Genomic DNA, 26922 nt, shown 5'->3' with positions numbered 1-26922 from the left:
GCAGTTTGCGGCCGTCATCAACTTCAGTCGCCCTAAGCGTCTGTCATCGTTCGACGTTCATTTCCCGGTAATCGTCGAGGACGCCACGTGAAACCTGTGAATAGCCGGAATCAACAACTTGAACAAGACCACCACTCTACATGCATGGAGTTCTTCAATGACGTGGGCGGAGATCCGCTCAAGCCCTCCTTGTTCGAATTAGTTGCTCAAGAGCAGCTTCGTGACCTGCTTCAACCTACTCTAAAGTATGTACTCGCAGTAAGTCTTTGCAATCTACAACAAAACCGCACCACTCACCCCCGCCAGGTCTTCGCTCAACGCTACCCTCGTTATCTGATTCGTATAGTCAACCGCCATGAAGAGTTTTATGCCTTCATCATGCTTTTCGTTGAACGCCACTATCTCCGCAAACACAGTGAGTATATTGGTCTGGCAAGTTGACATAGTGAACTCGAGTACGATTGCTAGATGCATCATTTTCTGAGAATTTTTACGGTCTGAAAAGACGCAGAAAACCTTGGATAACGACCGAACGAGCAACAGCTGCTGTTGGTGGAATACCAGCCGGTGAGAAGCTCAGAAGTCGCGAAATTTGGCGGTCGTTATTTCTCCTGGTAAGATCCTCGGTGACGATCAGACAACCCCTCACCCTGTGAACCCAGATTGCTGTGCCTTATCTACGAGCGAAAGGGCAGGACTACTACGAGTCGCTCGGTGGAGGCATCGATTCTGATATCCTGGAGGATGGAGGTAGTGAAAGACATATACGAGAACTCACAGACGAGGTGAGCAGTACTGTTTTACGATAGTGCAATACTTAACAGGCATTCCAAGAGCATTGCAGGCGTTTTACGCAGAAAGTTCAAAACACTGTACCCGTGGTTCAATACCGGATTTGAAGTATGGCTTCTCGCCCATAATGTAGCCTATTTATTCGATCGTACGCCATTCTACCGCCCGTGGCTAGCTTGGATAGGAGCCGATCTCAGAAGACTCAGTATGGACGACTTTGTGAGCTTAGCATTCCAGTCATTCGCATTACACTCATGCCATCTGGACAGCTCGCACACAAAGTGAAGCAAAATGCTATACCCCCAACAAAGAGCGGGTTTTTAGTTGTGGCCCGACGGCTCCTGCTGCGATCACCCCAATTACTACTCGACTCCTTGAGGCTTCTCTTGCCTACGGCCATCTTCTTCATCAAATTCCTGGAATGGTGGTACTCCCCGGGCTCCCCTGCACGGTCATTATCCATATCGCCTCTCGGTCCAGCTGTCCCTCCACCTCAGATCCTTCCGCCTCACCCTGCAGGGATCACTATCGACAGCACGAAATACGGACACTGCCCGCTCTGCAAAGAACCCATTCACAATGCCACAGCATTGCCGTCTGGTTACGTATTCTGCTACCGCTGCGCACACGACCACGTCGAGCAACATGGTAATTGCCCGATAACGCTCCTCCCTGCGAAGGCGTGGCAACTCAGGAAGGTCTTGGTATAGTTGGCGCTCGCTACCTGAGTCATGGTATTTGCATTGGTACATCGTATCTGCTAATTTTATGACTTTCCCTACTCGTTCACCAGGAATCATTCGAAGAGCGTTCCTACGACGTTCTTGGTTGCTGGGCCCTGGTGTGCATGAGATTTCCACTTAAATTCCCATGCGTTGCAAGTGCAACTTGTTACCCCAGCGTTGCCCACACAGCTCATTTGATTTGTTGAAATGTACATCTGGATACGCACAATTACCGATACCTTATCCTACTGTCGTGCGTAATGAGTCTGCATGTAGGGCATGATGTAGTCTTGAAGGCGGGGCTTCCAAGATTACATTTTGCACTACATTCGATTAGGTCTGGCTGGGTACGGACCTCAAATCAAAGTATATTCAACAAATGCGCACAGAAATATAGAACGGATACATGACATTAGCTAGACCTCTACTTCGTAGTCAGCAAGTAGAATTGTGACTGTTGTTGATCGAGTTTAAAGGTCTGAAGGGATGTAGCAAAAAAAGTACTTGGAAACTCGAATTCGATGGCGATTGACCAATCTCGTTTAGTAGGGTAGGATGCGACACTTATCCTACTACCAAACAAGATCAAGTCAGCCAATCCGAGTCGCTGAATCGGACGTCCTTTGGCTCGTGAACAAGTACAACACAATTTGTACTGGATTTGCGGATATACGACCGGTATAGGCTTATAGAAATAGACTCCCGACAGAAGAAATAGTACTATAGAACTACACTTCTTCTGTCACGATAGGAGTAGGTTTCAATGACCCAGCGGGCAATGCGGGAACGAGTCGTTCTCGGATTGTCTCCCTTTATTCGAATGACATCCTCGTAATCCTCGTCTGCGCTCTCTTGCTCCGCAACCCTTCGCGAGTTTCTTCCCAAGAATCACAGGATATATCTGTCCTTCTCGGGGAGAAACTTGCAAAGTATCTGGGGTTGTGAGCTATCATCAAGATAGTTCACATCCATAAACTTGACGAGCATTCACAACTCTTCGCAACCACAGGTGAGGGTGTTGTTACGCCACCAGAGGGGTACTGAACTATGACTGATGTCAATGCCACCAGGACTGGGGAGCAAAGATATCATACCGGCGAGAGCTTGGGGAAGGAACATTGACAGAATTCAGTGCATTGTCCTAGTTCGCATCATGTCGGGAATGAGCTGCTCGATCTACGCAGGCAGCAGGGGTTGCGCGTGGCAACATCCTATGCGGGGAAATCGCGCGCTTGCGATGAGAGTTTGATGAATGCCAGCAAGTTTGGCCTTCTCTCAGAAATGGACATCGAAGAAAATCTTATCAATGAAGAGGCTCGGACTAGGAACGGGAAGGAGACTCAGTCTTGGATTAAAAGATTTGAATAGCTATGGATCATACCTAGGAACGGAAAAGGGACTAGGTAGGGTAATAGTCAGAAAATATACGTAGAACCGTGAATAAGAAAGCTTACTTCAGTCTTGGATCAAAAGACTGAGGGAGATTATTCGAGGGGAGAGGAATTAATACGCTGATTGAGACGGAGAATCAAAGGTGAACGTGTACGAGGCGCATGTAACGAGGAGTGATTGCGTATGTAAAAGAAAATGATGAGTACGTACGAGAGTGACGTCGAGGGTCATATCTAAATAGAAAAGCCTACTTGTTGGATTTCGTTGGTAATTTCATGTGTATGGCCCGGTGACCACCGGCGTGGCCGCTGCTCATTAATCCTCATGTTAATCTTAGATATCTCCCCTAGAGAGATCATCAACGAATAATTATGATCGTTCCTTACAGAGGAATCATAAACGGCGAGAACTCACTTAGCTAGTAAGGGAGTGTTCCCAGCAGTTAAGCAGTGAGGGCGGGGTTGTCAAAAGAACAGTCTGAATGAATTAAATAATTTCCAACCGGACAGGAACATAACAGTGAGAGTGAGAAGGCAATACTTGAATATGATAGAGACAAGTTAGAGATGGCCGGGGTAAAGCCCTACTAGTAAGGATGCCTGTTGCACAAGTTAAATTTATAGGGAGGGAGTAGGGAGTTGGCTTGGTTCTTTATCATCTGAGCCGATTTCAAGATAGGGCCATCAGCAATGGCTTGTTTCCATTAGACTATCAGATAACGAAACGCATCACAACCTGTGAACAGCATAATGCCTGCCCGAATGATTATTCTGATGAAAGAATCAGCGGCTTATACCCCAAGGACGACAATCATATCTACCCTGAAGAGCTTCTTCCCAGGCACGATGGCAAGATCTTGCATAGCTCCTCCGTCCTATATAAGACGAGAAAACTCCCTAAATTGCATGTAAATGCCGGAAAACGATCACCCAAGGACCGCACGCCGTTTACCATGTAATAAAGCTTCTTTAGTCTCCCCTAGCCAGACCTACAGGAGGGTAGTCGTTCAAAAAATCCAAGCAGTAAAGTGACTTCCTACCAAATGTAAACAGAATTAACAAATTTTGGGAATGCAAGAATCCCTGTAATCTGTTTGCGGCAAATATTTTGCGTGGGGATTGGCAGGGATTGGTGCTAGAGCGGTTAAAGTATGTTGTTGTACTTACATGAACTTGACATGGACTTTCATTCTGTGCTCAGCCTTGGCAGGTACTTTGTTGAACAAACACTTGATTCATTCTTCCCCACTGGCACATACGTTGGCAAGCTGTTTGGGAGCAAAGGGGAATTGGAGATACTGGAGCCAAGCGGCATGCCGCGGGTACCGCTTCTCGCAATTCTTGGGGCAGACTCCAGAGTGTGTAGGACAGACGACTAATAATGTCCGTTGCATAGAATCGTGACAAATGGGTCGAACTAGGCGCTGCGAGGGACCCGCGGAGAAACTCCCCACCAGTGCATGATTCAAGTTGTTCCCAATACGTTTTAGCACGAACTTCGGAGCTTGAGGATACTGCAGTGGAAGCATGATACAGTAAGTTATTCTTCATTGCATTTTAAGTTTTGGAAAATGTGGAGTGCACACTTTAGATTCTCCGGGCAAGGGATTTCCGGGCTGCTTCGACAGGAATCGATGTCTTCCTGACCTACTGGAGTTTCGCGTTTAAGAACTTACAAGGAATGACTGTTACATTTTGTGACCCTTTGTCACATGTGACTCCATACTGTGACAAACCGAGCCCTAAGGCCTAAACGTTACACCGCCAAACTCGCTTTAATTTGTGCGCGCCATGCTAGTACGCAGATCGTTCGCCTTCGAGATACCATATCATTGATTGAACATTCAAATGTCCTCGCACTCGGACTCCGGATTTCATACGAGTGCCAGGAGAACGACTTCCAGTACTGGATTTTGACCATCCCTCAATCACACGGAGTGTCCCACAGTTGGATGTGGTACTTTTCTTCGCAGGTGGCACTAGATATGTTATTTTCAACAGCGAGCGTCCTGGGTCTATTGCCGGGCCAGGGAATATTCTTGATGACTGGCCCCTCACTGCGTCAAGCAGGATTTGGTTTTGTAGACACCATCCTTCCAGTTCAGACGACCCTCCTTAGGCTTATTTCTTCTGTCGCGGAGAAGCTGCTCTCATCCGGCTTGCCACTCGTCGCCTGTAGGAGATTTTTCGGCTGAATCTCCGAAGAGCACTGACAAGTGCTGGCCGACTCTTCCTTGGAGATATTCCCATCGAGCAGATGCTGTGTTGCGGAATCTATATAATAAATCTGAGGCGTACTTCTCCCTCGGAACGCTGTATACGCTTCTTGATGTTTGCTTTGTAAACTGAGGCACATTGTTCATGATTGGGCTGCCCTTCACAAAGTTGACCTGGGTAATCCTACCAAGGCCATTTTACCTCATCCTGATAATCGGGATAAGGCTTGTGTCTTCATTATTTCATTCTTAATGTTAGGGGTGGTCCACCTCTACTCCCAGTGAGTACATAATTCTAGGCTCGCCTGGCTGAAGCTATTCAAGTCTCCGTTGAGTCGGAGTTTCACGCCTCCAAATGTTTTGTCAACCCGATTCTTATAACACAGTGGTGTACTCTCAATATTCAGAATAATCCAAAACTTGGACAAAGTACTTACATGTACGAGCTCAAACCGCCGTGCTTATAGGTTGCGGCTGTTTCCTGATACTAAGCAATGAGTCGCAGGACGTCTCCGGACTCAGAAAAGTTTTGCTTCGTGCAAACGTGTGCTATAAAAATGATGACGTGGGTCATTCGCTGCCAGATCTCTCAATTGTACTGAGACCGACGACGACTTGGTGATGTAGGAGATCGTGGCGTTCCTGGCTCTGGCACCTGGCCCCTCCGCCAGCAGAGCCTCGGAATAATGTTGGCAAGATTGCGACACAAACCTTACCCCACACCAATGGACTGGTGCGAGCGCTAGGGCAGTAGCCTGAGAGCTTTTGAGAGAGATTAACAAAAGCATGTGAATTTAGATATACATGTTCCATACCACTATCTAGTACACAAGTAATACGCGTCACAATTCAAAGACCGTGAATCGCGCGAACGCCTATAATTCAGGAGAACTCCCAAACAAAATTACCAATATCGCATTAGCCCTTGATATCGCCGCGACGTATATTTATCTGGGCACTTTGACTCTACAACATTTTAACGCACGTGCATGAAATTTAGGGAGTTGAGGTTAGCTCTTCTTGAGAGAACCACAGGCATATGATGGTCTGACCAACTACCACCTTGTTGCAGTCCCTTTTTTTGAGTTTGAACGATAAACGACCATTATGAAGGTCAGGCTCCCCATACAACCTTTTTGCCAATCTGAGCTTTTACCGACGCTGCGATCTACAGTTCGGCAAACAAATCCAGGCAGAACAGGTCCCAGGATGGTCTGCATACTATCTGGACTACAAATTTCTCAAGAAGATCATTTCGTCCCTTACTGCTAATCGACCTGCGTCCGAAGCCGCTGCATTAGCCCTTGGTGTCCGCCCAGCCGATATCTTGAAACCTATTTCGCAGAATCGTACCCCAGCAATCCGAGTCTCAGTATTAGCCCAACCAGATACATCAAATCCTGTGGAGCTGATAACGCAAGATGAGCCGGAGGAACCACCTATATCGTCTACTCTTCAACAGGATGACGATCGTGGTTCTGACTTCCAGGCGCACAAAGCCGCTTTCTTCTTCAAGTTAGAGCGTGAACTGGAGAAGGTGTGTCTGTCACCAAAGTGTCTACTATACGAGGCTTAATGACATCGGGTCATCCAAGATCAATACATTCTACCTGCAGAAAGAAGCAGAGCTGAAGCTCCGGTTGGAGACCCTGCTCTCCAAGAGGCGTGCTGCAGCAATGCGCGGACTCCCTGATACGTCCGAGGAAACGACTGTGAATCATGTCGAATGGAGTGCTGTTGAGGAGGGCTTCCGCCTCCTTGAAAGGGATCTTGGAAAACTCCAGGTACTTTCAATGATCACACGAGTTATGTGTTACCCGAACTAACTCCTTTCAGCAATTTATCGAAATGAACGCAACAGGATTCAGGAAGATTTTGAAGAAATGGGATAAGAGGTCGCGGTCAACAACGAAGGAGCTCTACCTCACCAGGCAGGTTGAGGTCCAACCAGTGTTCAATAGGCAGGCAAGTGACGCAATCGCTTGGTTTGAATTGTCCTGATGTATTTCGACAGCTCATATCAGAGCTGTCTGATACCGTAGCATCCTGCCTCCTGGATATCACCGACCTATCGGCTAGCTTGAAGCTTGAAGGTCCGGCTGCCCATGATGTCGTGAGCTTCATCGAGAAAAATATGTACGCAGGACCGTTCCGCGATTTTGAACATGATTTGCGAAGAGCCGTGGAGAACTCAGATGAAGCTTCTATCAAGGATCTTGTTCACCACTCGGATCTTCTTGGTATACAGAATGGAGGCAGAATCAATGTTACCCGCGTGCTGTGGAGGGTTATCGTCGATGCGCCACCTGAGCTAGCGGATCTAGTACTCGCCAGCATCACGGTCCCGTTTGACTTCGACTTCGTTGACGATATCAATGGGCGAACGTGCATCCACGAAGCAGCTGCCTCGGGAGCTCTTCGCCTCGTCAATATGTGCTTGGAGAAGTCTTCACAGCCAGAGAAGCTTGATGTTTATGGTCGGTCTGCCATGCATTATGCAGCGATGCATGGGTACGCGCATGTCTGCAAGCGGCTTTTGGAAGCTTCTCTACCTCCACACGTTCTCGATGTGGACAATTGCAGCCCTCTGGTTTATGCCACCTTGCGGGGAAGTCCGGAATGCGTGCAAGTGCTGTTGTGCGACCAGTGCATCTCGCCATCATTCACTGCGCTGAACGATAATCTAATTCCTTTGGCTTTGGCCAGTGAGCATGGTCATCTGGAAATCGTGTCTCTTCTTCTGAAAAGAGGGGCACGTTGCATGCCAAATAGCAATGGCCAATACCCTATCCATCTTGCTGCACGGGACGGTCCATGCCGAGGTCGTAAAGCTTCTTCTGGGTCATGGGGGTTGTGATACTCCAGACAAGTACCACGAGTGGACGCCCCTCTTTCACGCCGCGCGCCAGGGTCGCGCATCTTGCCTTCGAATTCTTCTGGAGGCTGGTGTTCGAATGGACTTGGCTGATGAAGTAGGACATCAGGCGGTTCATTATGCGGCCTGGTATGGACATCGAGAGTCTGTAGAAATCCTCATCGAAGCTGCAGCGAAGGTACCCCACGCCACGGAAATCGTTAGTCTCGGCCCCAAGTCTCCTCTGGATAAGGCAGAAATGCAAGTGGATTCCGAGTTTGATCAGATTCCTTCGTTATCACTTCCTCCCCCGATCATGCCACATCGCGTATACGGGCATAATTATCTGGACAGGAACTATCTCGTTGAAGTTACCGTCAACAATAACCTTTTCCAAGGCGCGGGTGTGACACTCCATCCTCGTCTGACCAGCTCTATCATTGCGCCCAATTTGTCACTTCCATCTTCAAAGCCCCTGAAAATGGTAATTACCGCTGGTCCTGGTGTCAATGCTGCTCCGTACAGTATTCTATTGCCTCAAATGGAAGATTGCGATGTGTTTGTCTTCCAATCCCCGTCGCTGAAAGGGTTGAGCTTGGAACTTTCGATATATCCCAATTTTGGAACCAAAACGATCGGGCGTGCGATTGCTCATCCATCGGTTTTCCAAGGCCTCGATGGTGTATCAGATGTAACACTTCCTATCCTTGATACTCGTCTTCATAGTATCGGAGAAGTAGGCTTAACTTAGCCATTACCTTACCAGACGCTCAGTTGACCATTCATTTTAGGTTACTGTCTCAATCAATGTCATAACACCATTTCAAGGTGTTACGTTGGAAGTGGGCGGAGCGGTGGAAACCTACTGGAAATCAATGGCAATACCCAGAGGCACACCTTCCAATTCGCAAACATCATTGCCGTGGCAGCAATCTCCCAGGTCACTGGATTCGACATATACATCACCCTCCATACACTCCAACCCCCCCTCCCCGTTGCACACATTAACCTTGTCATCATTGATCGGGAATCACGTGCATATCACCGTACAAGTCACGCGCGACCTGCATTCTGTAATATTCGGCGACTATCTTCTTCCTGAGACCTCTTTTGACCTTGGCGTTTCCGATGTCAATCTGGAACAGTTCCAGGCTTTGGCAAGTCGATTGGAGCGCGATAATAAATCGCTTAGAACAGCAGTATCTGCGCAAGAATGGTCCAGAATGCTGTCACACAGTATGATTACTCTTGCGGATGTCATGCAGGTTTGGGCTTAATCTCGTGATGCCCGATCGTTTCTTTGAAGTAATTTGCTTTGCAGGTTCTTCCTACGCAACTCGGCCTTACGTTAGAATTGGCTCTGCCTGCCAGGCGTCGAGACCGTGGTTCCATCAGATGCCAAGTGGACCTAAATGAAGCTGTTGATAGCGTGCTGCGCACAATCCGGCAGACTTCTTCGGCTCTAGGTGGCGCGTTCGCTCGTCGCCGAATTGCCTTCACTTCATTTTCGCCACAAGTCTGTGTAGCACTTAATTGGAAACAACCAAATTGTCAGTGCTTCCCCAAGTCGTATTGTGGAGCCAGATCTTATCTTATTGTATTACCAGATCCGGTGTTTTTTTCATCTCAATGCGGCCAAATTGACCAGGGGCAACGAGTGTCGACGGGATACCGTGCTGATGATACAAGTCCCGGATGTCATTATTGGTCATCTAGCGTAGCTGCTGGCGTCGACTTTGCAAAGCGAAATAACCTTTTGGGTGTTTTCTTCGATCCGAAATTATTGGTGAGATACCAACTGCTTGGCGCCATAACTTCTCTCACCCCCCTGATGTAATTCAAGTTGCAGGTCCCTTCACTGATTCAAGGAATCAGGGACGCTGGCCTTGTAGTTGGCTTCTGCGACAGTCCGCTGGCCATCGCTGAGCCATTGGAAGGTAAAAATGTGGACGCATACATTCGTGATGGCATCGTAGTATACATGGACCATTCTACGAGCGATCAGTTTTGATGCACAGCTATGTCTAAGGTACATTAACAGCTCCACATGTGTAAGTAAACTCATGAGTGTTGTTTGAAATTGCAGTCTATGAAGTATGCAAAATAGTTCATCTGGGAGAATGAATGGGTGAGAGCGAAAGGAAGAACATCTGCCGCTTTAAACGGATGCTTTATATAGTGTGGCGTATGAACCAGCCCTTTTCAATAGGTCATCATGACTGCCGAACTCAGTTATTGACTGCACAGGATGAAGGGCGTTAGGCCGTGAGACTCGCCACGCGGTGATTGACTCACCCCGTTTTCCATCATTGCGATTTTATCCGCCCGACGGGCAGTTGACAAACGATGAGTGATGAAAATCACTGTTTTAAGTCTTTCGCCTTGAGGAGAGCGAGAAACCTTGTCGATAGTGTCGAAAATTTTGTTCTGAGCACAACCGTCCAATGATGACGTCTACCCTCGGAAATGAGATGTAAGTAGTGTGGCAGGTATGTAACACACTCACAGGTTCATCAAACAGCAAAAGATCAACTTCCGGCCGATCTGCGCGCATGAATGCCCGAGAAATGGCTATTCTCTGCCACTGAGAATACACTTAGTTCAAGATCTATGTCTGTATGGCAATAGGCGAACTTACCTCGCCACCAGACAAGCCGTGCTGCAACCGCGAGGACATACCATGACATGAACCTGACGCTGATGAGCACGGCATGAACTCAAAACCCGAGGCATCTAGCTTGGTTTTCATTCCGTTTGGTAACGCGCTTACAAATCCATCTGAACCACCGAGACGCATGGCGTGCTCGATGGCCGTGGGCGATTGCAAATTTTGAACATAACCCAATCCAACGTTTTCTCTGACGGTCGAGCTGTATTTAGAGAACCCCTGGAAGACGGTGGTGACATGTCGGTGGTAATCGCCCGGAGTTAACCGACGGATGTCCACATCGTTGACAAGGAGATCACCTTGGTCGAAATCTATAATTCGCAGCAGCACCTTGGCAAGGGTGGACTTTCCTGGACATCTTCTAATGAGTGTATGGACATGAATGAAATTCCTGGCGGAACTTGCCTGAACCATTGTACCCGACTATTGCAAGACTTTCGCCGGCTTCTAGACTAAATGTAACGTCTTTTAGTGATGGCTCCTTGCTTCCAGGATATGTATATGATAGATGTCTGTCGCGGAAATAGAAGGTAAATTCACTTGAAGGGACAGATTGTTTCAAATACCTCGCTTCAATCTTCATGCCATTAGTTATACTAGGATACATTTCCGCGTCTTCGCTCAGGGGTGTCAGTCGAGGTTCAATGTTCATGGCAGCGCAAAAGGCACCCATGAAAAATATTCCTTGAAATGCCATACGAGCTGTATTGACCAGGTTTCCAACAGTATAAACCACCGACTGAATTGAGCTCCGATACAGTGCCAGTGATCCCAGTGACGCAGATGAGGACTGAAACATCAGGAACATTGGAATCTAAGAAAAATTGACACTTCCTGTTGACCGTGGAAAGAGTGGCAACTCACATTCTGAAGCGCGAACAGCAAGTCGGATACATTTATCTGGTGCAGTATTTGTGACAGTGAAGGCTGATTAAGTGGAGACAAATGTTCGTCATACATCATCGCCTTGCGAGCATTTGCCCAGGAATGCAGTATCCATGGTCCAAGCCCAAAGAGCAGGACTTCCGGTCGGTGGGTATCATTGTAGGCCAAATTTCGGAGCTTCTCCTGACGTTCCGCAGTACGAGCCTCCTTGCTTGTATAAGTTGAGTCGGCATGTGAAGAAGCGATTCCACAACGGTTCAAGAAAAGAGGGAATAGGGCGGAAAGAATAGATAGCAATAAAGCACCCATGTGTGTAGAGCCACCCGTTAAGGTCAACAGCACCCAAAGATACGATGCAAGCTCCGATATCTGCGCTAGAATTTGAACAAAGTCGAACGGCGACAGTAGCCCAAACCCGCCCATGCCGTTAAATGACCTAACGAAGAGATCGGACTCTTGTAGACAGTCCCTTACGACGGGATCCGCGAGTGTCGGGATGTCGAGCCTCAGACGTTGTGCAATCTGCTGATATTCCACAAAAAAGCGCACCGAATCATGAACTACGGTCTCATTTGCAGAACTATTTTTAACTGTGAAAATGATTGCGCAGTGTGAAGATGTGAACTTACGCAAAGGAGTCGACCGCTGTTTCAACCGCTCTTCGGCATATTTCTGCGATGAGGAGCTTCAGTAGGCGTGACCAAGTGAAGCAACCAGACGAGATTAGATTTTGCAACTTTGGGAGCAAGTTAGAGACACGAAAGAAAGATGTGGGGTTCACCAACCTCATCAACAATCATTGCTTGTGAGTAGCCCCTGAACGCAGGAAACATGCCCCGAACCACGTTTATGACCATCATAAGTGTAGTGCGAACTGGATGGAGACTCCAAAGGACTCTAAACAAGTCAAACACGCAGCCACGAGTGATTGTGACGGCTAATCTGATGTTTTCCTCGTTGATGGGGCGATGCGCGCCGGGCATGAGGTATGAGCCTCTACGGCGAGGAATGACACGAGAGGCTAGCCATGCCTTTTGGATGCAGCGGCATGACGTTAAGGGCATTTGCTTCGGGTTGAGGCGTACACGATTGTCATAGTTGAATTGTGAAGGGGGGCATAGGCCGCGAGGTTTCGACCCTTTACACATTCTCGGTGAATACGAACGGTGAGCCACGAAACCATTCCGGAAACAGCGCCCGGTTTATGAAGAGTCCCGAGTCACAGCTTTTCGGGGGTTCACGTCAAGGCGTTTTTGTTCCGCTACAAACAGTATGTCGTCTTACTAGTTTGATGAGATCCGAGGTGAAATTTCACCAGCGGTGCAGGACGAGTTTGGCAGACCTGTCCCGGGACATGAAAGTAGTGAGAACAAACAGAAGACATGGCAACTTGAGGTTTATGAAACTTTAGAACGATTTAGGAATGAAAGAGGGTGGCATAAATCACTGCGTGAGGGGCGAATAAGAATTCTTACACGACAATAAAGGAATGTGACAGAACGCGAGTGAGTATCAGGAACATATCCTGGAACAACCCCGACCTACTTACTAGTAACGGCAACTTGGAGGTGTATGGGACGTCTCCGGGTATCCTTTCAGATAGCCGTATTTGGGTGAAGGACCCCGGGGCGGCCTCTCCGACTCACCGCCCGGTAGTACGTCATGTACCAGACTCTGCCGCTGGGATGTCATATATCACTATATGAAATCGAATACGACTATTCATTCGACACTTCAATTTCTCATGCATAGGCGACGTGGCGAGCTGAACGCCTCCGCTTGAGTTTGCAGCTACCATCATCATCTCTGGGGGAACCAGATATCACTATGTAACAACTCCTGGCTATCGCAATAGCGTGATGTTATCAACTTATCAGGCAGCTATCTAAGTTAAGCGCCCACACAAAAGAAGACTTATTGGCAGCGTACCCGACATGACAGCGCGTTCGTTGCTTTTTCTTTGTTGACTGTCACATGAGCCTTTGTCCAGGTGATTTGCTTTGTTTCTCTAACCCCTCTATCTAGACAGGCCTGCCAGTGCGATCGACAATTTCTACCGTCCCACCTGTTTGTCAATATAAAATTAGAAGGAACCACTATCTTTCTTCGTCTATAAAGGGCTCTAGGGGAGACTGACATTTACATCCAGAACAAAAGTTGCCTTTCAAAAGTCCGCGGCGGCCTGGTCTGCTGGAGTGCCAGATTGGGTTTTTATTTTCTCTGGACCCATCTTTGAAGAGTCGTAGGTGCCCTGCTACCCTTCCGAAGTGCTTCAGCTGCCTAATGTTGACAAGAACAAGGTACGTCACTTACAGCAGAGATCAAGACCTCTACCACCGCTCGGTAAGGTATTTCCTGCCCGTATATAAGGTTACAGCTGCTTTCATATCGATAGACCAGATTTCATTTTGTCGTTTTTACCGCTTCTATTTACTTGTGGAGCTGGACAAATAACAGGGCCCCGCCTTTTATGATACTGTTCGGACGGAACAAGGGCGGAACAACCCCAGAATGGCAAGGGACTCGGGAGTCTGCCGCCAGTTCTGACGACCTCCTCCGAGTCACCACTGTCGCATACATTGTACAGTTTTCTAGTTATAATCACAACAAGCTTCCACTGCACGAACCAGCTGCAACATGTGGGTGGACACCATGAACTATTGCCCACTGGGGTGTACACGTGATGGTGTCCAGGCAGAGCGCCCTTGAAGGGTATTTTACCCGATCCAGACTCCTACCCGTCGGCAGAGAGCCCCTGGCATCCAACAGCCACAGAGACCAAATACAACTTCTCCGATGATCTACCGAAACTTTTGATTACAGGCTACTTACTTGCAGGCTACTTACTTGCAGGCTACTTACTTGCAGGCTACTTACTTGCAGGCTCCCTTCCACCCGATACTGGGGAGGTAAGGGCGGCAGCGGTAGTACTTGTAATGCTTAGTAAACCGGAAACATGCACAAAAGTCAGCCAAACCTTATCCACCCAACCTCTCCAGCAGCAGACATTTGTAAAATGTCAGCCACTGGCGGAGTGTGAACTAAATCTGAGGGGAAATGAATAATGTTAAAAATGATTGGTTAGGGCTGCTAAAGGCAAGGCTGAATGACTGACAGGGTTTAAGACTTACGAAGGTTTAGACCTTAGGGATAATCAGGTTTAGGACTTAAGAATAAGTTTAGTAGGACTTACGAAGGTTTCGGCGTTGCGCGCCATCAGGTTTAGTTCACACTCCGCCAGTGGCTGACATTGTACAAATGTCTGCTGCTGGAGAGGTTGGGTGGATAAGGTTTGGCTGACTTTTGTGCATGTCTCCGGTTTACTAAGCATTACAAGTACCGCCCTTACCTCCCCAGTACCGGGTGGGAGGGAGCCTGCAAGTAAGTAGCCTGTAATCAAAAGTTTCAGTAAATCATCGGAGATGTTGTATTTGTCTTTGTGGCTGTTAGATGCCAGGGGCTCTCTTACACAGTCTGCGCTCTCGTAATAAGCGGGACCCTGTTGTTTGTCCAGCTCTACGAGTAAATAGAAGTGGTAAGATGCATCTGGTCTATCGATATGAAAGTTGGTTGTACCTATAAACACCTTGCCATCGCGCGTTCGCTAACGCCCGCTACGCCCAACCCTGCAGTCTCCCACCGCCTACCACATCTAACTAGGGTGTGACACGGATATCCACCCGGGTACCACCCGCGGACGGAACGTGGGATGGATGGTGGGTACCTTGGATGGTTCTACCTGCACGATGACCTAACCTCCAATCCGCACCACATGCCAGCCCGAGTTACCGCACCAAGCTGGCGCTGCCTCTGGCACGCCTCGAAACCTCACCGGTACCCCCACGCCAGAGTATAACCTCCGGAGGTCCAAGCTCCTACCACTTCCTACTTTCGCCCAGTCACCAGGAAAATGTCGGAGTGTTTATTTAGTTTGTAGGCCATATAAGATGGAAGGTGATTTAAGTGAAATCCAAACACAACATTATGGAAACATGAGAAAATTGCAAATTACCTAGGTGATATGCTCTAAGCTCGTCCAACTTCGACAAAGGATCTCAAAACGAGCAATACGTCGAAGTCATTGCCGTCCGAGTTGCCGTTCGCGGGTTGTCCTGTAATAGTTGCGAGGGGAGTATTCATTATTTTTTTAACCTGGAAAGCCAGTTCGCAGGTGTGCCGGAGGATGGCGGTGATACCAGTGCAGGCTCGTATTTTGAAATACCTGGCCATGGTGTGCCAGAGGATGGCGGTGATACAAGTGCAGGCTTGTATTTTGAAATACCTGGCCATGGTGTGCCAGAGGATGGCGGTGATACAAGTGCAGGCTCGTATTTTGAAATACCTGACCATGGTGTGCCAGAGCATGGCGGTGATACCAGTGCAGGCTCGTATTTTGAAATACCTGGCCACGATGATGCCGATAAGATACGCGAGCAGTACAACTCTTCATACCTGCAGACCTGGCAGCGGCTGAGGCCGATGTTCAATAACACCGTGACGGCGTGTCCACCGGACACTGTTGTCAGCGGCATAATGTAGGATGAGTTGGGCGACGGAGGGAAGACGGGCTTTTGCAGAGAAGGACGGCGATGGCTATACTAGGGCATGGACGCGCCTCCAGTCACTGGAGAAGGCACCTGGAGTTTGGCGCGGCAATGAAACATGACTTGAAAGTTAGACGAAGATAGCGGATATTGCCATTCTGAACAAGCAACTTGGGTAATAAATAATCCGACTCAATTGTAGGTTTAGGCGGCACCTCGTCGTTGCTGTTCACGCTTGCGTTGGCGAGCGCCAGAAGGTTGTCTATTACTAGCGTGATTGGGTAAGTCAGCAGCTGACAAGGTTTTCGAGGTCTTGTCGTTGTTACGCTGCACGTACCTGGGAACCGAAGTACTTCGGAAGGGACGTAGCAGGGCACTCGGCTCACCCTTGGATCGCTTTGCAAATGTACCCGAAGTGCGCTGACCATCATGACCCGACAAAAGCTACGCCTCGGAAGCAAATGTGTAGTGTGTGACGGGGAGCAGCCGGGGTCCTGCTAGTGACAGCGTTCACCGCCAAAATTGCTGGGCAGCGTTCGCACTCACGAAAACCCAATTCATCGGCAAGTTGGCAGCTGTACTGACAGCGACCCAGTCCTTTTCGCTACGCGATAAGGATCTACCTGTATCTTATTCTTTGCATTGAGCAGGTCTCTAAACATCCCTGAATCCTATTCAAATGACATCTCACGTCGAGCTCTTGTCAAATGGTTTACGAAAACTAGAACTTCAACAGTCCGAAACGAATCCTAGGTCAAATGACCAAGGCGGGGATCCGCAATCTGAGAATGACCCTTCATCAGCCAGTGCGTCACGTTTCAGTCGGTCTCAAGCCCGAGAGGGTTATGGTTTTCGACCTGCTTCGGGTATCTCGACGCCTCTCACCCTGTCCTCTCGTGCTGTTGAGGGAGGCAGCCCACTTCCTGACCCTCATGGTCTTGGATGGCCTGGTACGTCTCAATCATACTCGAATGACATTTCGATGATACTGATTTTTCTGATAGCAAAATCCACTGTGTCTCGTCTGAATGAGACTACAACAGACCGCGCTGCGCGCGAGAAAATGATGGTCTCTGCAGTACGGACTATTCTTGAATGTATCGGAGAAGACCCCAACCGGGAAGGCTTGTTGAAGACGCCAGAGAGGTTTGCTCAGGCCATGATGTGGATGACTCGGGGATACGAGGAACGCTTGGCAGGTAAATACAGCTTATCTCTGCTCTAATCCCGTCGTTTTCATTATTTCATTTCCGCCTTTCTAGATGTAATAAACGATGCAGTGTTCGCAGAGGATCACGATGAGATGGTTCTAGTCCGTGAAATCGATTTTTCCAGCCTTTGTGAACATCACTTGGTTCCTTTTACAGGAAAAGTATGTGGCTTCCGATAATATTACGCGTGTCACTGACATTCATAAATCATGCTCGGAATTCTCCATAGGTCGCTATCGCGTACATCCCAAATCAGCTAGTGCTTGGGCTTTCCAAGCTTGCGCGCATTGCCGAAACTTTCAGTCGTCGTCTGCAGGTTCAAGAACGGTTAACTAAACAGATTGCTATCGCCGTTCAGGAGGCAATTAAGCCCCGCGGAGTCGCAGTCGTTATGGAAGCGACGTAAGTGTTTACGACGCCTGACGTTCTTATACTCAGTGTTTCGGTTCTACATAGCCATATGTGCATGACCATGCGTGGTGTACAGAAACCAGGTTCCATCACTGTGACTTCTTGCATGCTAGGCTGTTTCCGAACTCAACAGAAGACTCGAGAGGAATTCCTCACTTTAATCAAAAGATGATCGCAGCTATTTGCCACTTACCGCGATTCAACTCGGGATATTATCGATTCAACTCGGAGCCACTCATTCACCACAGCTACATATCATCTAATAATTCACGACTTGTGTAGAGTGGAGCCTCATCAGCCAGATTCATTTGTGTACTATGTAATGTAACGATATATACTGCAGAACTCAAATAGCAGGGCAAACTGGAGTGAAGTGTCCTCGCGCTAACGTGTTGATCGAGATTTATCCCCAGCCTGTGGATCTATAGGCAAGGTCCTTTTGGCTAAACCGTGAGTCTGAAGGGCATGGGATTGTACCGATTGCGATTGATTCGTGGCCGCTTCGGAGGCTGTAACGAGAGTTCTCCTGCAGCAGAGATGACGGCCTCACCGACATCTTTATCACGATCTTCGTTAGAGTGAGTTATGAATACGTCGAATCCAAGATGATCGCATACCTGCTAGAGTTCGTTTTCTGTTATCGCGGTCATCGTCCTTATGCGGAACTTCAGAGCGGTACGGTGCTTGAGGAGTGCGGGGAGGCTCTTTGTCGCCAATGCGCGAACGTAAACTTGGAGCCACGTCCTGGTTCAGCCCGCCGCTGGCGGAAGCTGGGAACGCGTGTGAGCCATGGTCACGCGGACCCTTCCAGTCCCCACCACTTCGGCTAGGAGGAATATCGGGTTTAACCCTGGACGCATCCCCAGATGCCATCGCGCGTGGTGCAGAAGGTGTACTAGGAGGTAGATTTTTGGGACCCTCTGGTAATCGCTTCTCGCCAGGCTAAGGCCGTATCGTGAGCAACATGATAGTGGAAAGTACGAAAGCGACGTACTCGTTCAGATAGAGGGTGGCGTAGTTCAGGTTCAGGTGCTTCTCGCTCCCGACGCCGATCGGATTCTCGAGGTCGATCATGACTCTCCTTCTCTGACCTACGGGTACGATCTTCACGATGTCCTTCCTTACGGGAGCTCCTCTTGGTATTACGGTCAGCCTGCCAAATAATAAGCACTCGCGTGACGGTGAATATAGTGTGAGATTAGTACCTCGTCATCAATAGGACGCCTCCTCTTGCCAAGTGCATCATCGCCGACTTGTGATCGGCTACTGTGCCTTGTGGGATCAGGACGAGTGGGTAAATTACGAGTGTCCAGGGAAGCAGAAGCTGCTGCAGAAATAGGACCACGACCGGAAACCTCGCGATCTTTCCTCGAATCCCTGTCACGATCTTTCTCATCTCGGCGGTGACGGTCGCGATCACGGTCGCGATCCCTATCACGTTCTCTGTCTCGGTCGCGACGATCACGATCTTTGTCCTTGTCCTTGTCTCTTTCTCTCTCCCTGTCTCTCTCCCTGTCCCGATCCCGCTCCTTCTCTCTGTCTCTGTCGCGATCCCTTTCACCGTGTCTGTCCCGGCGAGAGTCTCGGTCTCTTTCGCTCTCCCTGTCTCGATCACTGTCCCTGGTAGATGTTCGCTCTCGGGTACCTCTATCATTTCGGAGGTGCGTGGCAGCGTCCTTACGCCCTGTAGGTACGCGAGGCTCCACCCGAGCCTCACGGTCAGATGGCCTGTCATCAGGACGATCACCATCGCCACTTCCGCGGTCAGAACGTCGGCCACTACCGCGGCTCTCCATGCTGTGAGTCCTTGTACCAGGACGAGGTGGGGGAGAAGGAGTGCGGCGACGAGAAATTGGGGATGGGGCACCGGAGCCTGGTTGAGATCGCTTATCATCGGCCCGATCTGGTGGGCGATTGCCAATACTCTGTTTGGCAGTCTCGCGCAGTTCTTGCGCCGAGATCGTCTGGCTTGGAGCAGACGGTGGTGGCATAGCCTCACTTGGGGACGGTTGTGCCTGCTTCTCATCAACCCTAGGGCGCGGTGAGTGTGGAGGTTCCCACGAATTTGGGGCAGAACCAGACAACGGTGGCCGCTGAAGTTTGGGTGCATCCTTAGGATTGGCGGTCGGTGTAGACAGAAGGGCATTTTGGGAGGAACTTTGGTGGAGACGAGGGGTAGGGCGAAGAATGTGTTCGGAGAGTGGAGCTTGCGTTGATTTCAGTTCTCTCAGAGGCGCGTCGATATCCATCGCCTCAGACTTCGCAACACCCTTGGCGTCACCATCAGGAGCTGGCGATTCACTACCCTTCTCAGGTCGTACTCGTCTCACTTTCTCTGGCCGTGGGATACTACACAGGCGATGAGTAACTAGTACAATAAAATGAAAATCTACACGTGCCTGTCAATGGCTAACCTGGTGGACGTTGCTGGTGTAGAGGGTCGATCGACGACAGCTTGCGAGGCCGCTCCATTGGCACGAAGTGAGGTGAGGGGAACTGGAGTGCTAACTCGGTCTGCCGCAGGCGTTGCAGCACCGTTAGGGGGAGCCGGAGTGCGAGCTTGCCTCTCAGGAAGATTACTTGTTGAATTTGCTGGCTTCGGCGACATAGGATCTCCATTAGACTGTGTAGAAGGAACGTGAGAAAAGCTCTTCTCTGCAACAGGTGAATGTACCTTGCTTCCAATTACTTTTGGCACTGCCCAAAACGACTCTCGCTTTTTTAGACTCGCAGAATAACTGTTAACCATAAGTATTGTTCCAGACAGCTAAAGCAACAGGCTTACGCTCGGCCTAGAATCTTGAGATCACCGCGTTCTTCCTTTTCCAGGAACTTCTCCATTATGGTGTCGATGGCAGGTCCAGCGTCGCCCACTGCAGCAAGGGGGAAAACGGGAAGGATCTCTTTCAACACAATGATAGCGTTGTAGACGTGCATGAATTCCGTTGTCTCAATGCAGCTCAAAAGACTCTGTGTAGAAGAATAAATGTCAGCTTGATCACCAGAGAATGCCAGAAACATACCCGTCCCAGTTTTCGATGCCATTTACGGAGAATCTGCTTGAATCCAGTCCATGACAGAAGGTCCTCGGAAGCAATACTGCCATGGTCTTTATTTGACCATCTATGCTGGAAACCCGGAAGCAGAATAGTCTTTCCGCCAACTTTCGTGCGATTCTCCATCAAAAAGAGTTGCTCATCTTGAGCCCACTTCCAGAGATCCGTCAATATCCCCAGTAAAAAGCGCCCTGACAACTACAGTTACAGATAGCTATGATTATAAAATATAGATGACTGACCATAGTTCTTAGCTTCGTATTCGCTGCAAGAAAAAACAACCGCTTTCACATGGTCCCCGAGCAACTAACAACACACCTAAGTACGCGGCAAATTACAGAGCGAAAGGAACATGCCTTGTCATATACTACGAGAGTAGGGAACCCTGGAGTCCCTTGTGTGTGCATAACTTTGATGAATTGTGCACAAAAGTCTGAATCCATAGGCGATAGGAGGCATCGCGGTTGAATGCAATGCTCAATGATTGCAGAAGCCAGGACCGATGAGCGATGCTCGGCTAGAATGATGTCAGAAATTGAAATAGATGTGACTGGAGGAGTCATACTGTGGGCGAACCAATGATGCTTCTCTCGGGCAAGTCGTTTCATCGTGAACACTCTCGAGGCAGTTTGTTCTTTGAACTCCTGAGCAAGAGTGTTCACAAAAGCATTGTATCTGTCTCGTTTAGCCCGATGAGAGCCAGCTGACAGCCTTTTTGCTCTGTCAGCAGAACGGTCAGCCGCTATGTACTTGGAGTCCTCTTGACGGCTGAGTGTCCGTAAGGCAGCACACTCCTCATCATACCGGGCTGCCGGAGGCGCCAGATCATACATGGAAAGTTGCCAGAAAGTTAAATAAAAACCAGGCCTGTGGAAAGTCTTGAATATCGCAGGTACCTCGTCAGAAGCACAACTTACCCAATGACATCAAGAGCACTGTTCTTGGCAATCTGCTTAACGTCGTCGAAAAGAGCTTCTAGATCCGGTATCCACGGGCTCTGCAAAGAAAAGCTTGTAAACGCTACTCTTCTTATTTCAAGTGTGGCTTACCTCGGACGGAGCTGGAGTCGCCGTAGTCACTTCGGCATCCATCACTGCATCTTCTGGCACACCGTCTGCTGACGACTTCTGATCACCAGTGTCTCGTGGAGTGTTCGCTCCGTTTACTCCAGTAGGTGAATCTACCCTAGGGGTGGCGGCGGAAGGCTCGCGCTTCGCCGCAGATAGACGTGCTTTCAACCTCTTTTCCGCTTCCTCATTGGCAAGTCGTTCCTTCTCCTGGGCAGCGCTCTACAACAGTGCTCAGTTGTCGTGTGGCAAAAACAATTGTATTTCTCACCAGTATCGTAGCATTCAGCATAGGTCGTATGATTTGCATGCAGATAGGAGGTGCTATCCCATACAACTCCCCAAGATCTGCAAGGCTAGGCAGGATCCGCGTTGCATAGTCCTTGGGCGAGATTACAGCCGGCGAGGTAAGCAGATCCAAATATTGCAGCAGGACACCGTGAGTCTGGAGCGATGATGAGAGCCTATAGCATATGATATGACGCAACTTACAGTATCAAACAAACTGGCGAGGGACTTCAAGTGAGCATCAGGAGCTTTGAAAACACAGGACTGCCTCTGCTGTGCCACTTGGATAAGGAGAGGTAATGCTAAATTCGTCTCTAACATGGTCTTCCCGAGCCGTTGTGGGCCTTTAAGGACAGCGTCACCTGGATCAAGGCGAGCGCCACGAGTCGTTGAAGCGACAGCTTCAATTCTCAGAGCAGGTCCTCCGGCCATCGCAGCGATTTGCGAGTCCGAAAGACTCGGAAGGGGTTCGATGCCTGCCATCTTCCAAATCAACTCCCGCAGTACGACAATCTCTGTTGTCTGGCCATTGTACAGCTGGTGAACCACATATTTCAACAAGGGCGACAGGTCAGCGCTATACCGCCGGAAGAGCATGCCAGTAAAGGATGCCAGACCTAAAATAAGTGCTGAGAACAGTAAAAAATGGAGCAAAATAGGACAAACTTTGAAGCCAGTCGGAAGTGTTGACTCCGTCATCCTTGACACGGTTCTTATTTGGATTTGATAGAGCCTCAAGGATGACATACACGAGGACATCGAATCCCATATTGGTGACATATCGCAATGCTTGTATAACGACATTGGCAAGATTGTCATATGCCATGATCTGGTTGACGGCATTCATGAAGAAGATGCAGGGATTCGAATGAGCCAGTTTCGCCACTGTCCCAGACAGCGTCTCGATTGTATTATGCGATAGACGTCGCAAAATGCCTTTGCTTTCACGGTCGGCTTGCACTTGTCGGATGCGAAGTTCAGGATGAAATGCGTAGCCGGATTTCCATTCTCCGTATAGTCTCCATCTTGCAGTCGTCTCATATTGTCGAATGACATTCCAAATGTCGACGGTGCAGACTGCATTGCCTCGAATGAGAGGGAGTGCAGGAAGAAAGTACAACCGAAGAAGCTTGAACCAGAACTGTCGAACGGGATGGTTCGCGTCGGGTTCACCTGACGGTTTTCTGGAAATTGGATCCAAGGGAATCTATGATTGATCGAGTTAAGACCAGTTAGGAGAGCAAACGAATAACTTGCAGTTGATAACAGCTGTGAGCGCCCCAGCCTTGTAATTTTCGTGACAAATAGGGCGTCGCGCGATACGTGCAACCCAATAAAACTCATCAAAGGCTCGACCACATTTACCATGTCGTCGAAGGAAGTGCAAAGTGGGATGCGCTGGGTCCAGTCGGGAAAGAAAAAGACGAAATCGATAGACGCAGTGCTGGGAGGAGTGGGAGCAATTAACGATAGCTGATATTTACGCATTGGAACTGCCAGTGTTCCAGTAGCGCTGAACCGTGTACGAGGTTGCGTGAAACTCGGATTGCGTTCTTTGAGGACAAATGTTTCATTATACAGAGGAGCAATGGAATACTTCAGAGCCCTCAGGATCAGGTCGGCCAACTCGGGGTGAGCGTCAACAAGCCAAGGAATTCTCGTCAGAATAGCGATCGCCGGGCGTAAAGCTCCTACAGAGAGAAGGCCGTTGACCAGCCCAGCGACTTGGTTAGGAGGTTTGGACTCGATGGCGCTCTTCTTGACTTCCGTAGGTTCTACACGAGGTTGCGAGCTTGAGCTAGAAGACTCCAAAGGAGCTGCCATGGCGAGCTGACTGATCTTGGCATCAGAGATGCGCTGCTGAACCTGGGCAAGATAATCCTTGTGATATGTTTCAATGTCTGCATCCCTTGGAGTAAGCTGTTGCATTGTCAGGAGGTCAACGGGCTTTGACAGAAATGTGTTCTCACATGGGGGTAAAGATCTTCTACGGTAATAAAACCCTCCCTGATCAAGATGGCAGCAGTTAGATAGAGGTTCCTCAGGGGTGGTTCATAAGTCTCTGAGGACTGTATGACGAATGAATTGCAAGCACCGATTTATCTCGAAAAAAAACTAACCTGGTAATGGGAGAATTTGAAACCAAGCACCTGTGCTAACACTCGAGACTCTGTGCCGCTATCGTTTTGTAATAGTGGTGTCGACTGATCACTAGCATTTGCTTCAGTAATCTGCAATACTTCGTCTAGGCTCTTATCCCCAAACTCTTCGGTAACGGGATCGACAGCCATGCGGCTAGCAGTGGTCATTGCGGGACGCCTATACAGTCCGGTCCATGGAGAAAATGAGAGCAACGCCAAGAAAAATGTGTAGTGGGTTGCCACGTTGACCGACAATACATCCAAGATGATGTCCAAGGCACGGTTTGGGTCGAGGTCGAAATAGCCAATGAGGCTGATAACTTTTTCCCAAACTTGGCGCGCACGGTCTTCGATAGAGGCATAGCTTTCCACCGGCCTAGCATCGCCATGTGAGTGTGCAGGACCCAAGGAACTCGTGAGCTCCACCGAAAGCTTGCTGTAACCTTCGGACTGTTCACGTAGAAGATTGAACTTGTTCTGCTTATAGCTACGTGCACGAGAATCAGATGACATTAATGATTCAATGTTTACATTTGACTCACAAGAGCCCAGTGCGAGTTCGTATTTCTTTCCTGTCGAACGCCATTCTATCCGAAAATAGACCAGCACTTGCAAGAAGAGTCAAGTCAAGGCGCTCTCGACATACGGCAAGATCAATGATGCCAGCGAACTATTTGTGAATAAATTCAGAATCTTGTAAAATAGTGTACTGGTACTTACCAGAAGTCTTTTGACGAGCTCGCTTAAGGTTTCCTTGTCTTGTTCGACAAAATGTTTCAACAGAGCTGCTTTTCCTGCACCATCCGCAGTGTCTTTTTTGGGGGTGTCCTTTACTTGTTGGCCTCCAGAAGCTTGCTCAGAGCCCACTAAAGCAGACTTCGCGTCTGCCAAGAACTCATCCAGCTGAGCATCTGTAGCCCATAGAACATCCACAAGAATCTCTCCGAATACAATATTTTGCACGGGTGGACCCGCACGTGCAGAGGAGGAGGACGGAAGTGCAAGGAGGACAGACTGGATGAAGACTACAAAAGCCTGTGCGTTTAAGACATTCTGCTTGAGCTGCCAGGTTGCGAGGACAGACAAAAGAAGGGCATGGTAGGCTGTCGTGAGAGCCTCTGCGCAAATAGGGTCGGAAGGATTCGAGTGAGGTGAAATGAGGAAATTTCGACTTGCGAATCAAGGGCGTCAGGTTTGGGCGCCACAAAAAATAAGCAGCAGCTACGCACAGTTCGGACTCTCCCTCTTTACTCCAATTAGCGATCCATCCTTCCACCTTTGTAACAGCATCCATGGCCCAGCGTATCAAACTGGGTATGGGAAGGAACAACACGGTACAAGACTTCCATTCAGACTTGCACAAGAGCCATAATAGTATTATTGACGGTTGTTGTGGTCTATTGGTCAACACCTTGGGAATCAAACAATCGAATTCAAAAAGCCCTACTACCATCATGTACTCACTTTCCATTCCATTTCCATCTACATGGTATGCCCATATCTTCAGCTCAGACCTTACCCCGTCTGTCTTGCGTTGTTATCGCATGCCAAAGGCGCAAACTTGAAACACGCTGCGTGATCAGATAGATGCCAAAAAAGTCGTGTCTAAACAGCTCTGTGCTCCATCTCTTACAATGTACCGTCCCCGCCCTCCACAATACAATGCACTCACCTTTCCGGTATGGCAAGCTTGCGATCAATCTACAACCGATCTGCGTCGTCATCATAACACGAATACTGCTGCAGCTCCCAAAAATGTCGACGTCATTCGCACACTCGCAAAATGTAAAATTTGATCTATACTTGGTCTATCCTGAAACATAAGCCCCTCGTCTTATTCCAGGTCTTCATTTATCCTCTTGCAAGCGTTTTTTTTTGCGTTAGCTAATCGTGGTCTGGATACTTCCTGGATCTGCACGACGTTTGTTTGACCTTTTCATGCTCATCCTTGGTTCAGTTCTGTGGATTACGTCGAAAAAGATACCATACCACTCAATTTAAACATATCGAGCACGTGCGGGGTCGTCTGGAGGCAAGCACGAGCTTACGTTTCTTCCGTGACCGTACTTATACCCAATTAAATGCTATAGCAAAGCTTGATTGTGAACCCTATCCCCGTGGCTGGCATGCCATTTGATCGCCCCCCAATACCACTGGAAGGGCGAAATGTATCTGAGCAAATATGAAGATGGCGCCACCCATCAGCGTGCCTTATGAAACAGCGGGAGTGGAGCCGAAGTTGAATGTTGATGGCAGTGCTAAATTCGACTGTGCATTGACACAGAAGCTCAACTGACCCAATCCATACATTCCACCAAGACACGGTCGATGAAGCTATCAAGTTTAGTTGCTTCGAAGACGCTCGAAAACTTCCCTTGTCCCTCGGATTCTTTGTGAAACAGGCAAGCAGACTTTATGGCCTCTCCAACTGCACAGAACGTGCTTGGCGCCCTCTCAAGTGCTCATGGTGCGCGTTGTCGAGCCTAGAATGTTTGTGGAATTTAGACAATGGACAACAGTGGGGAACATTCGACCGGTCGACCGCCTCTGATTTTCTCTGCATCTTATATATGATCGCTGACATCTCGCGCTTGGACTGTGCTACAACTCTAAAAGCATTTTTGGAAGACAAGATGGACGAAGATTTCGCTACATGTTGGTAGCAAGTGGGAC

The 26922-nt window shown here is 48.8% G+C and overlaps 6 protein-coding genes across 6 annotated transcripts; 4 read left to right on the top strand and 2 right to left on the bottom strand.

Annotated features, from left to right (window-relative positions):
• Window positions 1-144: 144 nt before the first annotated feature.
• BJ212DRAFT_1478651 (Pex12 amino terminal region-domain-containing protein) lies at window positions 145-1502 on the top strand (the record flags this gene model as incomplete). Its single annotated transcript, XM_041339738.1, has 6 exons — window positions 145-258; window positions 307-415; window positions 469-614; window positions 663-785; window positions 835-1011; window positions 1062-1502. 6 exons carry the CDS (start codon window positions 145-147, stop codon window positions 1500-1502), a joined length of 1110 nt encoding a protein of 369 aa, XP_041195812.1.
• Window positions 1503-5937: 4435 nt separating this feature from the next.
• Window positions 5938-10363, top strand: BJ212DRAFT_1340696 (uncharacterized protein). The gene is made up of 13 exons (XM_041335119.1): window positions 5938-6133; window positions 6197-6237; window positions 6299-6661; window positions 6720-6908; window positions 6961-7089; window positions 7139-7934; window positions 7990-8714; window positions 8770-9243; window positions 9300-9528; window positions 9586-9764; window positions 9822-10007; window positions 10065-10217; window positions 10274-10363. Exons 2-11 carry the CDS (start codon window positions 6232-6234, stop codon window positions 9987-9989), a joined length of 3258 nt encoding a protein of 1085 aa, XP_041195811.1. The 5' UTR covers window positions 5938-6133; window positions 6197-6231; the 3' UTR covers window positions 9990-10007; window positions 10065-10217; window positions 10274-10363.
• Window positions 10137-13106, bottom strand: BJ212DRAFT_1567686 (P-loop containing nucleoside triphosphate hydrolase protein; the record flags this gene model as incomplete). Its single annotated transcript, XM_041341991.1, has 8 exons — window positions 12317-13106; window positions 12161-12267; window positions 11511-12111; window positions 11052-11460; window positions 10617-10996; window positions 10485-10562; window positions 10274-10432; window positions 10137-10217 (listed from the first exon to the last, which is right to left on the bottom strand). The coding sequence occupies exons 1-8, from the start codon at window positions 12677-12679 to the stop codon at window positions 10137-10139; spliced, it is 2178 nt and encodes a 725-aa protein (XP_041195810.1). The 5' UTR covers window positions 12680-13106.
• An 895-nt stretch (window positions 13107-14001) lies between these two features.
• On the top strand, window positions 14002-16070 carry BJ212DRAFT_1297911 (uncharacterized protein; the record flags this gene model as incomplete). The annotated part of the gene is made up of 7 exons (XM_041332637.1): window positions 14002-14170; window positions 14226-14440; window positions 14822-14912; window positions 15192-15247; window positions 15311-15485; window positions 15583-15645; window positions 15703-16070. 7 exons carry the CDS (start codon window positions 14002-14004, stop codon window positions 16068-16070), a joined length of 1137 nt encoding a protein of 378 aa, XP_041195809.1.
• Window positions 16071-16280: 210 nt separating this feature from the next.
• Window positions 16281-18048, top strand: BJ212DRAFT_1340675 (uncharacterized protein). The gene is made up of 6 exons (XM_041335118.1): window positions 16281-16343; window positions 16413-17025; window positions 17080-17274; window positions 17338-17447; window positions 17516-17688; window positions 17743-18048. Exons 2-6 carry the CDS (start codon window positions 16755-16757, stop codon window positions 17867-17869), a joined length of 876 nt encoding a protein of 291 aa, XP_041195808.1. The 5' UTR covers window positions 16281-16343; window positions 16413-16754; the 3' UTR covers window positions 17870-18048.
• On the bottom strand, window positions 18049-25669 carry BJ212DRAFT_1340671 (transcription factor/nuclear export subunit protein 2-domain-containing protein). The gene is made up of 22 exons (XM_041335117.1): window positions 25479-25669; window positions 24970-25420; window positions 24792-24919; window positions 24229-24736; window positions 24079-24177; window positions 23355-24028; window positions 22775-23292; window positions 22313-22725; window positions 22092-22265; window positions 21803-22042; window positions 21671-21750; window positions 21319-21620; window positions 21110-21270; window positions 20996-21059; window positions 20721-20944; window positions 20483-20667; window positions 20097-20345; window positions 18903-20046; window positions 18692-18850; window positions 18315-18639; window positions 18175-18253; window positions 18049-18133 (listed from the first exon to the last, which is right to left on the bottom strand). The coding sequence occupies exons 1-22, from the start codon at window positions 25541-25543 to the stop codon at window positions 18082-18084; spliced, it is 6294 nt and encodes a 2097-aa protein (XP_041195807.1). The 5' UTR covers window positions 25544-25669; the 3' UTR covers window positions 18049-18081.
• Between the last annotated feature and the right edge of the window lie 1253 nt (window positions 25670-26922).

The sequence above is a fragment of the Suillus subaureus genome (genome assembly GCF_016647635.1).
Source record: "Suillus subaureus strain MN1 chromosome Unknown BJ212scaffold_8, whole genome shotgun sequence".
In the NCBI taxonomy this organism is placed as follows: Eukaryota; Fungi; Basidiomycota; class Agaricomycetes; order Boletales; family Suillaceae; genus Suillus; species Suillus subaureus.
The sequence above is the reverse complement of the archived record's forward strand: the minus strand, read 5'-3'. Positions and strand labels throughout refer to the sequence as shown.

What these genes read in the sequence shown, in the direction of transcription:
- BJ212DRAFT_1340696 (XM_041335119.1), top strand. An exon ending in GTCTTCATAGTATCGGAGAA is followed by an intron (nt 8,715 to 8,769) that starts GTAGGCTTAACT and finishes CATTCATTTTAG; the next exon opens with GTTACTGTCTCAATCAATGT. An exon ending in CTCTTGCGGATGTCATGCAG is followed by an intron (nt 9,244 to 9,299) that starts GTTTGGGCTTAA and finishes TTTGCTTTGCAG; the next exon opens with GTTCTTCCTACGCAACTCGG.
- BJ212DRAFT_1340675 (XM_041335118.1), top strand. Translation starts at nt 16,755, where the DNA reads ATGACATCTCACGTCGAGCTCTTGTCAAATGGTTTACGAAAACTAGAA. An exon ending in TCATGGTCTTGGATGGCCTG is followed by an intron (nt 17,026 to 17,079) that starts GTACGTCTCAAT and finishes TTTTTCTGATAG; the next exon opens with CAAAATCCACTGTGTCTCGT. An exon ending in GCAGTCGTTATGGAAGCGAC is followed by an intron (nt 17,689 to 17,742) that starts GTAAGTGTTTAC and finishes GGTTCTACATAG; the next exon opens with CCATATGTGCATGACCATGC.
- BJ212DRAFT_1340671 (XM_041335117.1), bottom strand. Translation starts at nt 25,543, where the DNA reads ATGGATGCTGTTACAAAGGTGGAAGGATGGATCGCTAATTGGAGTAAA. An exon ending in CTCTCGTAGTATATGACAAG is followed by an intron (nt 21,060 to 21,109) that starts GCATGTTCCTTT and finishes GTGTGTTGTTAG; the next exon opens with TTGCTCGGGGACCATGTGAA. An exon ending in ATACGAAGCTAAGAACTATG is followed by an intron (nt 20,945 to 20,995) that starts GTCAGTCATCTA and finishes TGTAGTTGTCAG; the next exon opens with GGCGCTTTTTACTGGGGATA.